At 40.0% G+C, this 12814-nt stretch overlaps 1 protein-coding gene across 9 annotated transcripts in view; it reads right to left on the bottom strand.

Annotated features, from left to right (window-relative positions):
- Nucleotides 1–12257, bottom strand: part of LOC131683573 (amyloid-beta-like protein) — a 268575-nt gene extending 256318 nt beyond the window's left edge. For 3 of the 9 annotated variants that reach the window (XM_058965662.1, XM_058965659.1, XM_058965661.1), the window contains exon 1: nucleotides 11310–12180. In XM_058965662.1, coding sequence (XP_058821645.1) covers nucleotides 11310–11384 — 75 coding nt within the window. In that variant the 5' untranslated portion in view covers nucleotides 11385–12180. Of the gene's footprint in view, nucleotides 1–11309 lie in introns of all 9 variants that reach the window. The other 6 variants (XM_058965655.1, XM_058965656.1, XM_058965653.1 and 3 more) reach the window with 6 other exon arrangements.
- Nucleotides 12258–12814: the final 557 nt, after the last annotated feature.

Consider the following 12814-nt stretch of genomic DNA (forward strand, 5'->3'; position numbering starts at 1 on the left):
TAGCAAGTTAATTAAATCAGAAAAATACGAAGCTACTCGAAACTATACCTTTCAGCAGTCGCAACTCATAACCAGCTCTATTCTGAACCAGCTACTTTACACGCCATCACGACAGGACTTTTCCATTTGCCCGGTGTGAATAAATTATTCGTTCTGCTTTTTTGAAGGACAATCAAATCCAGTTGACACTACATGCATGTACTCTATTCAAGAGAGGCAGCAGAGGTACAGATCATATGCATTTCAGTATTCTCGCAAGCCCTGGAGCTTGCTGGTCGTTAGCATATCTAGGACTATATGCTGAGGCGATGCACAGTTATCAGAGCTGAAAACTCTTCTGCCGTGTCATCGCTGCCGGTGAGATGTGACTTTGACTCCGAATGCTATAGACCTATTTTGCACAGCAATAATATACGAGAATCCCTCTGCTCTAATCATAGTAATGGTACTGTAACCATTACATAATGAATTTCGACGAGTGCCACCCTGCGATATGATGAAGAAGCGGAAGAATCACACAGCCCCTTCAAGTGTGAAGTTAAAATCGCAGTGCTCTGTTTTTATATTTTTGCCATTATCATCTAATCTTCTTTCCGTGCGGATTATGAGTCATGCGGAATATTAAAAAAACACCCCTCATTTTCGCCTCTTTCGGACAACCGCAAGGCACTTCCATCCAACCAGAAGGAGCGCACGAAACGACACGGTTTAGGATACAGCTATCAGCAGCTGTATCCAAAATGTCAAAATAGTATCATCCGTCCGCTGTTAGTACGGGTCGCGTTCCTACTGCCGTGCGTCCACAGCAAAAATGTGTTAGTGTCTGCGGAAAATCCTCCTGTGTGTGGTTGTGTATTGGTTTAATTTGTTTTTCCTTTTGCGTCTCTTTATGTTTCTCCACCCGTGTGTAACGTGGATAAAAGGCATCAAACACAAAGATAACGTCGATATTGATTTTTCCCCGGTTGGAACTTTTCTCATTTACCCACACCAACGAGGTTTGGAGGTTATTCATACTTACACCTACGTACACTAAAGGAAGCAATCAAAGTGTAGGCAAAGCAGTCGCTTTTAGTTACAGCGTCGTTTGCTATCTATTTTGGTTGGTTCTGTTTTATTTTTTCTTACTCACTACATGTCATAACCCGAAAACGTTGACTTGTTTGGAACAGGACACCATCTGAACGACACAGAAAATTCCGTTGTTGCAGGAAGGCACAGTGTGGAAAATGAAATCCTTGAAGTCAAACTAAATGAAACAAGTGAGGTTCTGTACCGAGCACAGGGTTGTCGGAAGCTGAAACATAAAAGTGCCTCTTTCAATTCTTTCTCGAACTGGTTTTGTGTTTGCTCCTTTTTTTGTTTTCTCACATTGAAGACAGTCTGTAGTATTCTCATAGAACTATTCCTACCTTCAATACCTGCGAAAGCTGAACATTCAACTGTGTATACTTGAAATCGAGTACATATACTGAAGAGGTTACAACAAGTTACTGGTATCTGTCAGGATGCAGCAACTTGCTGTAATGTTTAGAGCGTAAAGGTATGCAGAGCCGTCTTAAGACCACTTGGGGCCCCTGGGCACTGTTGAACTGAGAAGCCCCTATCATTGAACAGGAATAAATAGCTGTTCTCCATGCCGCTCAAAGACTTTTCCAAATTTATGTCAAGTAGGCAACAATTAAGTTTGTATGGAAAAAAAACATCAAAATATATGGACAAAATAAATAGTTCTAGAATTCACCACCAGGTGGTACTATGCCGCAAGTGACTCTATCATATGACGGATTTCCAAAAAAAAAGCAGAATCCGGGACACCCTAAAGTTGTTTCTAGTGATTAAAATGATGAAACCGCAAACCACAGAGAAGATTTATGTTTTAAACTAAGATTTCCACAACGAGACATATTAAAATGGCTATTGGAAAGATAACATTGGGAAGATTCAACATAAAGACATTCGAACTGAAATAACTGAAATATTGTCGAGTTGGAACTTTCAGATGAATTATTTTAAAACATTTGCACAATGTCCTATGCATAATAGTAACGATTGAACGAAACATACTGTATCCCTCTGCCTTGACTTAAGTATATCAATAGAAGTAAAATTAATACGCATTATGATTTGATCACCGTTTTTTTCGTTTTCGATGTTTCTATCAGTTCTCAAGAGCTGTATGCAATGGAAAAATGTTGTCAATTTCGACAGTCAATTTTTAAAAAAAACTGCAAAAAACACCTTTTTACCCATTCAAACATTTATATCTTGAAAACTAAACATGTGAATCAAAAACAATAATTGCGTTCTGTCTGGGTGTTAGTTCTTTCATTTGAAAATGGTTTGAATAAGATCGGTTCAGCCATGGCTAAGAAACACGAATGAGTTACATACACACACTGACACATACACACAGACATTGTCCTACGTGCATGTTACCACCGAGTCCGGAGAAAACTGCAGAGAGCTCACAACGTCGCTGAAGGAGATACTCTAAGACCAGCGTATAATGTGGCAAGAGCCGCACTTATCAACAAACTCAGGCTCAGTAAGAAAGCGTGCCTAGTGTAGCTTTACCGCAATTCAAATCCGTAGGGCTACGCCTATAGCGAGGATAAGAGGACCGGCAGTATCACCGGCTAGGTTCCCGGAGGCGATAAGAGTCATCGTAGAAGCGTCATTTCCACAGCATGAACCGACGGCTTAGCCGCCCACGTCATGCGGGACTCAGTATGACCACGAAGAAGAAGCTCGAGTAACTAACAAGCCTTAGGAACCAAGAAGGCCCCGTTGCAAAAGTGTATCGACGACGATTCTCCGACATCTGGACACGACAAAAGCTGGTGCTGAAGCTAAGCAATACAGACCGATATTCTTGTTGGATACAGTCGACAAGGTGCTTAAAAGAGTAATCCTTAACAGGCTTACAACATACACGGAAGGAGAGAATGGCCTATCCGATATGCAGTTCGGTTTCCGGAAAGGTAGATGCACTGTGGATGCCATACAAACGGTCGTGGAAACTATGGAGGCTACTCAAAATCAAAAGAGAAGAGGAAACCTTTACTAAGGAATGGTTACGCTGGATGTAAAAACGCCTTCAACAGCGTTAGTTGGGCCGCAATCGCCGCTTCGCTGCACAGACTGAGAGCTCCCGAGTACTTCTGTAGGATTCTGAGGAGTTACTTCTAGAACCGGCAAATGATCTACGAATCTGACGCCGGAAAAAGAAGTGTAACCGTAGCAGCGGGCATACTCGGCCCAACTCTTTGGAATGCTATGTACGACGAAGTGCTGAAGCTGAGCATCCCCAGAGGCGTGAATTGTCGGAACGACGTGGTGCACCTAGTGATCAGCGACTCACTAGAGAAAGTAGAAATACTCGCATCGGAGACGATGGATGTTGTTGAAGACTGGATGCGCGAGAAGAAGCTGACGTTAGCTCACCACAAAACTGAGATGGTCACCAACTCAAAGCGGAAAGTTGGAAAACTGGGAGTGATGATATACGACCGGATAAATTTTAATAGCCACATCGACCATGCTTACTGAAGGTAAAAGTGATCTCGGCACTATCTCGTATAATGCCCAACAATTCAACGATTAATTGCAGTAAAAAGCGAGCACTGATGAGTGTCTCCACATCGGTGCTCAGATACGCAGGACCTGCTTGGAGGACGGCACTTCGGACGAAGAGGAACACATCTCGGCTGAACAGCACAGTCAGGCTGATGGCCATGCGGGTGTCTAATGCGAGTCGAACTATCCCGTTAGAGGTAGCCTGCGTGATAGTTGGAACAATTCCCATAAACCTTCCTTCTACTCTAAGAAGATAACGAGTGTTATAGGGATACGAGTCCATAAACGAGCCCGAGGTGAGACCTTAAGCAAGCGGCAACACCAGTGGGATAACGCTGTAAACGATAGATGGACCCATCGACTAATTTCAAGCTTGTCGGTATGGGCGAACAGAACGCACGGTGTGGTGGTGATGCAGAGGACGTAGTTCTCGAATGCCCGCGTTTCGAGCACGAGCCAAACGAAAAGAGAACCATCGTCGGTGGGGACAATAATGTCCAAAGAATGCGCGGATAAAGAAAAATGGGACGCGGTGAACAGAACAGTCGCTCAGATCATGTCAGTGTTGCAACGAAGCTGGCGAGAAGAGCAACAACCAGCAACGTAGCAGTACACGGCCTCGGGTTATCGAGGCACCGATGAACTGGAAGTACACTCCAACCGGAATCGCTGGACCGACATTGGCACTTGACAAGTCAGTCTGCGGAAGAGAGATAAAGTAGACCACCGGGCGCGACCGAAGTAGGCTAGATCCACCGACGGGGACTAGGCTGAGCGCATGCATCGTCGACAATAGGTCATCGGGGCACCTGAGAACAGGAAATCATCCTCCCCCCGGAATCGCAGGATTGACCTCGGCATCTAACCGAACAGCATCGAGATAACAGTTTCGAGAGAAATTTCAACGTCGGGAAATTTCTCCGTCGAAGTGGGCTAAGCCCACTGCTGGGGACTAGTTTGAGTAGATCGGGAAGTAGCAGCGGCAAATGATTATCGGGGAGCTTGTGAATTGGAAGTCACCCTTAACTCAGAATCGCAGTACCGACCTCGGCATCTGCCTGGGTAGCATCGGTTTCGGAAGATCTTTCATTGCAGAAAACTCTTCGTCGGAGTAAGAAAGATCTACCGACGGGGACTATCTCGAGTAGTGCGTAGCGAATCGCCGGCTTGATTCTGGCACCATTGAACAGGACGCAATCCCCCACCTGGAATCGCTGGACAGATCTCGGCATTTTGCCGGACTACATCAAAGCAAGAATAACGCGTCCCTCAACGGTTACGGAAGACATTCTTACGTCGGGGAACTCTCCGCCGAAGTGGACTAGCTCCAGGAGCGCATATAGAATAGCATGCCATGCATGACGATTATGAGACCAGCAAACTAGCACGAACAGCTAGACCTTGGATCAAGCAAGGTGCATGAGTACACCTCCCCCCGAATTAGCCATATCAAATGAAATCCGGGGGATCAGACAAATGTCGATCGCTTTGGTGGAATTTAGAGGACTAGAGTGCAGAGTTATCTTCTCTGTTCAAAGTCCCTCACTCTGGCACACGTTAGACGTAATCGTAGTATGGTCTAACTACTAAACATGTGCTGGGTCGGCTTAAAAGCTTAATCACCAAGAAAAAAACATACCTTCACACACATACACAGCGTCGGGGACTATCCAGGTGATAAGGCCGGAAGCTGAATGGCTCACGGAAACATGAGCTAAATGGCTCAAGGAATCAGCACCTAAACGGCTCACAGGAACGAGAGCCAAACGACGACGTAATAGATGGAGACAAGAAGCAAGCAAAGAGTCTAGAGTTAAATCAAAGCTCAAAGATTGAGTCATTCCATGAACCAAGTGGGGTTCTGAGATAGAACATAAGAAAGAGGTGTGACGAAGCCACATCGAGCCCCAACCCCCCTCCCCCACGAAGTAATACCTTGACGTAGTTTTGTGGAGAAGTGCGTAAAAGAGTAAGGAGTGTTTTTAGTGATCAGGCCTTTTGAAGCTTTTTAATCCGTACTATAAAAATACACACACACACATACAGATTTTTCCGATCTCAACGAACTGAGTCGAATGGTATAAGAGATGCGGCCTTGCAGGCTTTGGTTAAAAGGTCGAAATTCCAACCGATTCCATAACCTTTCAATATGAAAAAGGCGTTGCGCCGAAAAATATGGACACCTTCGCATGATTTGTGAAACAAATCAGTCTACTTTTGCTCCCATCAAAACAAACATAACCATCAGTGACGATAACTGTGAACGTTATCTGTCACTGTCATTCCAAATGAACAAACGGCTTCACAAAATACAAGTTTTTAAATCATTTGGAATAGTACTGACTATAGACATTCATAGTAATAGACGAGCGAATGTATTTTTATCGAGCCAAACAAACTGTAGCCAAACGAGCATGACGTCACACAATGCAAACAAGCAGAACAAGTATTGCGATTTTTTTAATGTATTTGTACAGTAGGCTTCACTTTTCATGTCCGTATTAGTATTTTACAATGCTATTTAGAAAGATATTTATTGTGTTCTACAAAACTGCATAAAAAGCATTTTACTTATGCTCTTTTTCATCAAATTTGTGTTTTTGAAGAAATTGTTTTTTTTTGCTTTTCTTTATGTCTTGTTGCTCAGTATCCAAACGTTTAACTTCTCTTTTGATTCATATATTGAACCTCTTGAAAAATTATTTTGATAAAAACAAATGATCGAATACAGTCGAGCACGCTCGAGCAGCCCCGTGTTTGTTGCCTGAAGCTGCCACCAAATGCCAGTAGTGCTAGCTACGTTTTAAATGTTCAAGGTCTGTTCACATGAACTGTACAACACTTTAAAAGTGAGTTTCAAAATAAGTAATTATTAACAATATATGACATATTACGCTTTCTCTTGTATCGCTTATTTTCCACAAAATCCGGACGCTTTTATCACCTGAGTACTAGTTAAGCACATCAAAATAAAGTTTGTATGCATTCGATAAGTTTCAGGTCGAGTTAACAACATTGGCTCGTAGCGATGTGAACGTTGCTTAAAACGCGTTCGCTGTCATTTTTGGCAACTAGTCGAGCCAGGAAGCCAGCATATGTTGGCTTCACTCATTTTTCAAAGAAACGTCAAAACATTCACCCTCTTGCGCTCGAGCTTGCACATTTTTAGGTGATGCCAGTTTAACATGTTTGTTTTGCTAGTTACCAGTTTTGCGGTTGTTACATCCGCAAGTCTATTACTATGAATGTTTATAGTGCTGACAGATAATCATTGGCGATTTGCGGCAAAGCCAAAATTAGTCATGCGACACCTATGATTCAGCTCATGAACTGGCAAAGTGATACAGTTTGCTTTTTTTCACCCGTAAGTGAGTCGTAGCTTACAACAAAATCTTCATTATCTTCTCGGAAAAAGCTTACCACTGCCAAAATATGAATGAAACGAGTAAGAAATTTAGTTTTATTTGCAATTATTCTGAAATTACAGCCATTTGCAACTATTTCACTCATATATTTCTTCGAAATGTAATCGAGGTATTATTGTGGTTATAAAAAATCGTTCCATAAATAAAGTTCCAACTCGAAACCGAGACCCAATCAGTACCAATGTCAAACTCCTTCATATTTTGAACTACGTAGGAGATTCAGTGAAGACTATCGGAGAGAAGGATCGCCTGTGCATGATACAAAGCTGACACTTTCCTATTAGCCGGATATATTCTTTCCTCGCCTGATCTGGAGAGTTTCATGAATTTACACCATCTCATGAAGGTTTAGCTTAACTTAGGACGAACGGGAAATGCTGTTGCGGCGGCTACGGTGCTCAACAAATTACATTTCAAAACAGCGCGCATATAGCTCTGCGAATAATGTTAGAAACCACTATGTTTTACACTCTTTTCGCAAGATGTTTACTCATCATCTTATAAAATGATGGTTTTCCTTCATTTTCATAAACAATTATCAACAAATTGATCGGTAATTTGGTGTTTAAAAGTCATTTTTTACCAATGTTTACATAAAATATATGCACTATGACAGAACAGAATAAAATCAGCAACACTTTCCTTCCAGCGCTATCTGCGAGCGGTTTCAACGTAGAATCGCCAATATTAGACAGTTGTCGTCATTCTTCTTACAAAAACTCTTATAAACATTGCACACATGACAGGCCTTCATCAGCAGTTAGAAGAAGGGCTCCCAGAATTGCGCTCTCAGTAAATATTCATGCGAAGTAGTAACTAGTTTCGCATCAAATGTAGCATTGCTACGAGCCGAATTTTATTGTAGATAAAACAAAACTTCTTCAATTAGCTAACTGTTCAATAACTTGAAAAAATTGTTTACTTATACTTGATTTACGATAAATTATATAAGTTTAAGTTTAGCGGCACTGATGATTTGGCTCTGCTGTATTTCTAAATCACCTATTATAACTCTGGGCCCATTCTTGTGTTAAACAAGCAATTAAATTGTGAATTAATCAAAAGTGGGTTTTCCAGTTTAAGTAAAGATATATGCTAGTATTAGTTCGATATATTTGTAGCGATGTTATGAGATATGGCATAGGAAAGTGCCGCTCTAATAATAGGCTTGTGCTTTAATCGGTATACATGACAAATGCCTATTGTATATAAACGCGATTTGAGATATAAGTGGTTTTCTTGTAGTTGTATGTGTAGTAGAGCTATCACCTACCATCTCCAGGGCTGAAAACGTCTACATCTATTGATGTAATAAATATGTATACAAATAAAAAGATGCGGATGAATTCTTTGGATACAAATATCACCGGCCAGTTGGGGATAGATTACCTAAACACATACACTAGCATGACACACACATCAATTTTCCTTGTTGAAATTTGCTATTTAACAAAATCTTACACTATATAAAAATATATCTTCAATTTAGGCGTATCCAAGTTCTTGTCTATGACGTTCCACGTGTAACTGAATGCAGTTTCGCTTTATTACTAAATCCAAAATAAATATGAAGGAGTTGGCAAGATTCAGATATTTTTCGTTTTTTTAAAGTATATTGATGAAGTCTATTCTTTGTTTTAATTATAGAGTTTTTAACATAAGGCTCATTCGCACCCTTTCACGGTTAGAAATGTTACTAACACTATGCACGAGACAATTAACTTACTACTACAACCAAATCCCTGCTCGATCTGTTTGGGGTTTTCATTTAAATGAAAAAAAGTATTCTTTATGCTCAAGCATCTCAGTTTTTTAAACAAAGATGAATCCATTTGAGCAATCAACGCCACTTCGCATCTTATTTTTGTTTGCAAACCCCTTCGTTGGCAATTGACCATTAGTAAAAGATTTTTATAAAATTAGATCAATCGTTTGCGGATATATCGCGCGCACTCCAAAAGCTATAGTAAGGAAATATTTCGGAGTAACGGTCGTCAAATTTAACCATTTTGTTACAAAAACATAATCACTCTTTGGTAGTAACTTGAGTAAGGACTAAATAGCCAAATAGTTTATGAAAATCAGCATTTTACCGAGAACCATTGATCTGCGAGCAGATTGGAATAGTATTATTGGAAATTAGTACTCACCTCAAATGTTTGCCTGTGAGGATACATCCAATTAAATTTATTTTGAAGAACATAAGTCTTAAGAAAACATAAGCTCCCTTCGGGAGTTTCGGGAAAAGCAAAAATTTCAGGATTCACGGGAAATAAATATCCGTGACGGAAGCTATGGTTGGATATTCGTCCTCGATGCACTTCCCTTATTCATCGACTGATCGAGAAAATGACTCTCTTACCACATAAAGAATATACGTTTTATAATTAAGATTAGGTATAACGCCATAATGGTTTCTTTCAACCGAGTGAACTAAAGAAGATTCAAGTACTTATTTCCTTTTGAAAAATTATTTGGCTTAGATTTTGATCGAAGGGGCTTTTCCCTATTCATAAAAAAGTTTGATTTCAATTCATTACAAACTATTTTGAAGTTCCCAATATTTAAATAAAAAAATGTGAGCTGCGCAAATAAATAAACTGATATTTGTTTTTTCAGGTAAAAATAAAATAATTATTTGTTGCCAATTCCGATAGTCTCGAAATAATGATTATTGCAATTGTTCCAAGCGATTAACCAAATTAAACTAATAATGGCTAATTTTAGAAAGTGTTATTTACATTCGTTATTTATTTTTGTTATCTTTTTTTCTTAACTCGACGCATTAGAAAATAAGAACATTTGCTGCAATTATTGAAATTTGTTTAAATTTTTCACGAACTAGTTCACTGATTTTTTTATTTCGATTATAGAAGTTTTAACCTTATGGCCAATCACCTCTTTTCCATGGTAGAAAAATCTCTTTTAGAAAAATCTCTAACCCTATGTACGGAACTGGGAATAGAACCCAGGTGAGCTGCGTACAAAGCAATTGATTTACTGACTACGCTATGCCCGCCCCTAGTTTATTGCTCTATAGGCCCTCAACTTCTTCAATTGTCAAAAAAAATCAATTTTCATTAAATATCCTCATGCAAATTCCACAAATCAATCCTTGGAATGTTAGCTCAAAGCGACTCAAAAATCGAGGATCATGATTCGTTTCAGTTTCGATTATAATACTTGATGAGTATTTTCGTGCAGATACTTTTTTTTAAATATTGATGCGATGAAACAATTATGGAATCCCGATTAAAAGTATAGTTTCAAGATTAATATATTCTTCAAATTTTCTTCAAAATGATTAGCAATGTAATAACTTTCCAAAGCATTGATCAGGAAATACACTTGAAACATGATTATTACGATGTTTTATTATTTTAATCAACAGCAGTTTATGTTTTTCTTCGTACTAAATTAATTTGGTTTAGAAAGTAGTATTTATATCCCTATTACTTTCGATTAAAATCTTGATGATTCTATTCCAGAGACTAATGAATTAATTATTGAACCATAAATAAAAACAAAAAACATTTTATTTTACATTATATCACTCCATTAAATTGAGGAAACTAATCATCGTAGCAGTTTTCTAGTTTCTAATTATTCGTGGAATGCGTGGAATCAATAGATTTAATGTGAAATTTTTAAATTGGTCAATGAACGGTATTGTAAAATCTCGGTTGGAATACAAAACTTAGTAAAAAAATTCAAAACATGCCAGCAAAGGTTCGTTGTTCCTACTCCGGGTTGCCATCAACTTATAATAAAATAAACAAGCTTGATTAAAAAACACCCCATACCACTACATCTGGCAGCACTGATTTAACATGACGCAGCAAGCTGGGAGGGTAAGAAAAACTTTGCATTGAGTGCTGTCGCATGGGATGCCCGGGAGGAAAGTATCGCATAACCGTATATTCACCCAACCCTTTTTGACAGCGCGATTCGGGGAGTGAAAAATGTTTTGCATGCCGTCTCGTCCGGTTGTCACCTCGTCCCTTCAAGTGCGGACATTCCACTCACGATAAACATAAAGATATTTTGACGTTTCCAGAGTCCGTACTGGAGGTGGAAAATGGATCAATAATCCTTGTCCTAACCGAGTAGCAGCGTATTGTTAAGAGAACATATCTTGTCGTGCTTGCTGGTCGTACTATGAAATGTCAAATGAATACCGTTTGGTTGTGTCGGTCCATGAGCTGGAGTACGACCAACAGTACACAGTGGGTGACTCACGTTTCCGACTAATCGCATGCAAATAAATTCCAATTGCCATAATATTAGAAGCTAAAATATCCTTGCCTGAACTTGATGTGATGTACTCCATGACACGACGAATATCGCCAGCGCTGCGGACCACCGTGCTAACATTTTCATTTAATTTAAAAAAACACACTCCACTTTGAATCTAGACACTTTATGTCACTACACAACTGTGCTGTAACCACTTTTTATTCGGATTCTTTGATCCGTGAAATCGATTTTCTTACCACTTTGTTTTTCCCTTTTCGGTACAGATTTTCGCCACTTCACTTACGTATAACTTCAGGACATCCAGTCTGCGACGGAGAAAAAAAACCCCACTGTAGTAGTAAAATTAATTAGAAAAATAAAACAAATTCCACAATCGAATCGATTCAACAAATGCACACAACTATCACACTGCAGAGACGAAAGAACGGAAACAAGTAATCACATTACAAATCGATTTTATCTCGATACGTTTTCAATCCTTGTATCCTTGGGCGGAAAGTTTTCTTCGCTCCGGCTATGCTGGACGAAGGTTCTAAATGCTTCTGGGATTGTATTTTTCTAATCACCCACTGCAATCGGATACACTTTCAGCGCCGGGTCACCCACCGGACACCTTGGTAACTGCTTCAATAGTTTCCTGCCTGGTGCCAATGGACTAATCCTTCTATCTGTGTGCTCTCCTTCCGTTCGACCTCCGCCGCCGCAACGTTTCCTGTTTTTTTGCCAACACGCGCTCCGATCTAGATATGATTCACACACTGGAGACACTGGGGTTTTTCCTTTCTTCTAACCCCTCACCCAGAAAAAAAGTACAAACCCCCTCGAAGAAAGGAAGTGACCACTGCTGATTTACCGCCGTCGTCAGCCGACTCGCTTGATGTTTCACTCTACAACACGAATTCGGAACTGGCCGAAGAATCCAAATCATTCCAATGAAATGCAAATGGTGGAAGCAGTAGCAGAATAAAACCCAACGTTTGTCGGTGAGAAGAAATAGCGAGAGAGCATAAAACGAGCGCACAGGTTCTTGTCCGCCTGTCGGTAGCCACAAAGGAAGAAGGGTGAGTCCGTTGGATCGTGCAGTCGGGAGTGCCAATCGGAAAAATGTCCCGACTGGTGTGTGATATGCGATGGGGGGCAGATTGTTGTCGCTATTACGTTCATATCCTAGCTGATAAAACTGTTTCGGTTTGTACAAGGAAAAGAAAATTATAGTGGGTTAGATTCTCCCGAAAAAAAATGAAGAGCACGCGATTTTCGGCTGACAGCTATGCTGCACATAATATGTTAGTTTTGTGTTCACGTTATATTATCATTGAATTTAAAAAAATGTTATTGTAGGTAGGGGGACTGTGGGTAAGACGGTCTGATTATTATTTTAGGCATAACTTTTAAAATATAATTGAATTGTATGTGTATCCCATCATTTCGAATAGCCTGCAGGTATGCGACTCTTAATAGGCCTTGAATACTGTCAAATGCGCGAAATTTCTGCAAACATTGCAAATTAGTAGGGCATCTTTGTGTAGATCCAATTTTCTAATTTTAAGGAT

Source organism: Topomyia yanbarensis, chromosome 2, assembly GCF_030247195.1.
Source record: "Topomyia yanbarensis strain Yona2022 chromosome 2, ASM3024719v1, whole genome shotgun sequence".
Lineage (NCBI taxonomy): Eukaryota > Metazoa > Arthropoda > Insecta > Diptera > Culicidae > Topomyia > Topomyia yanbarensis.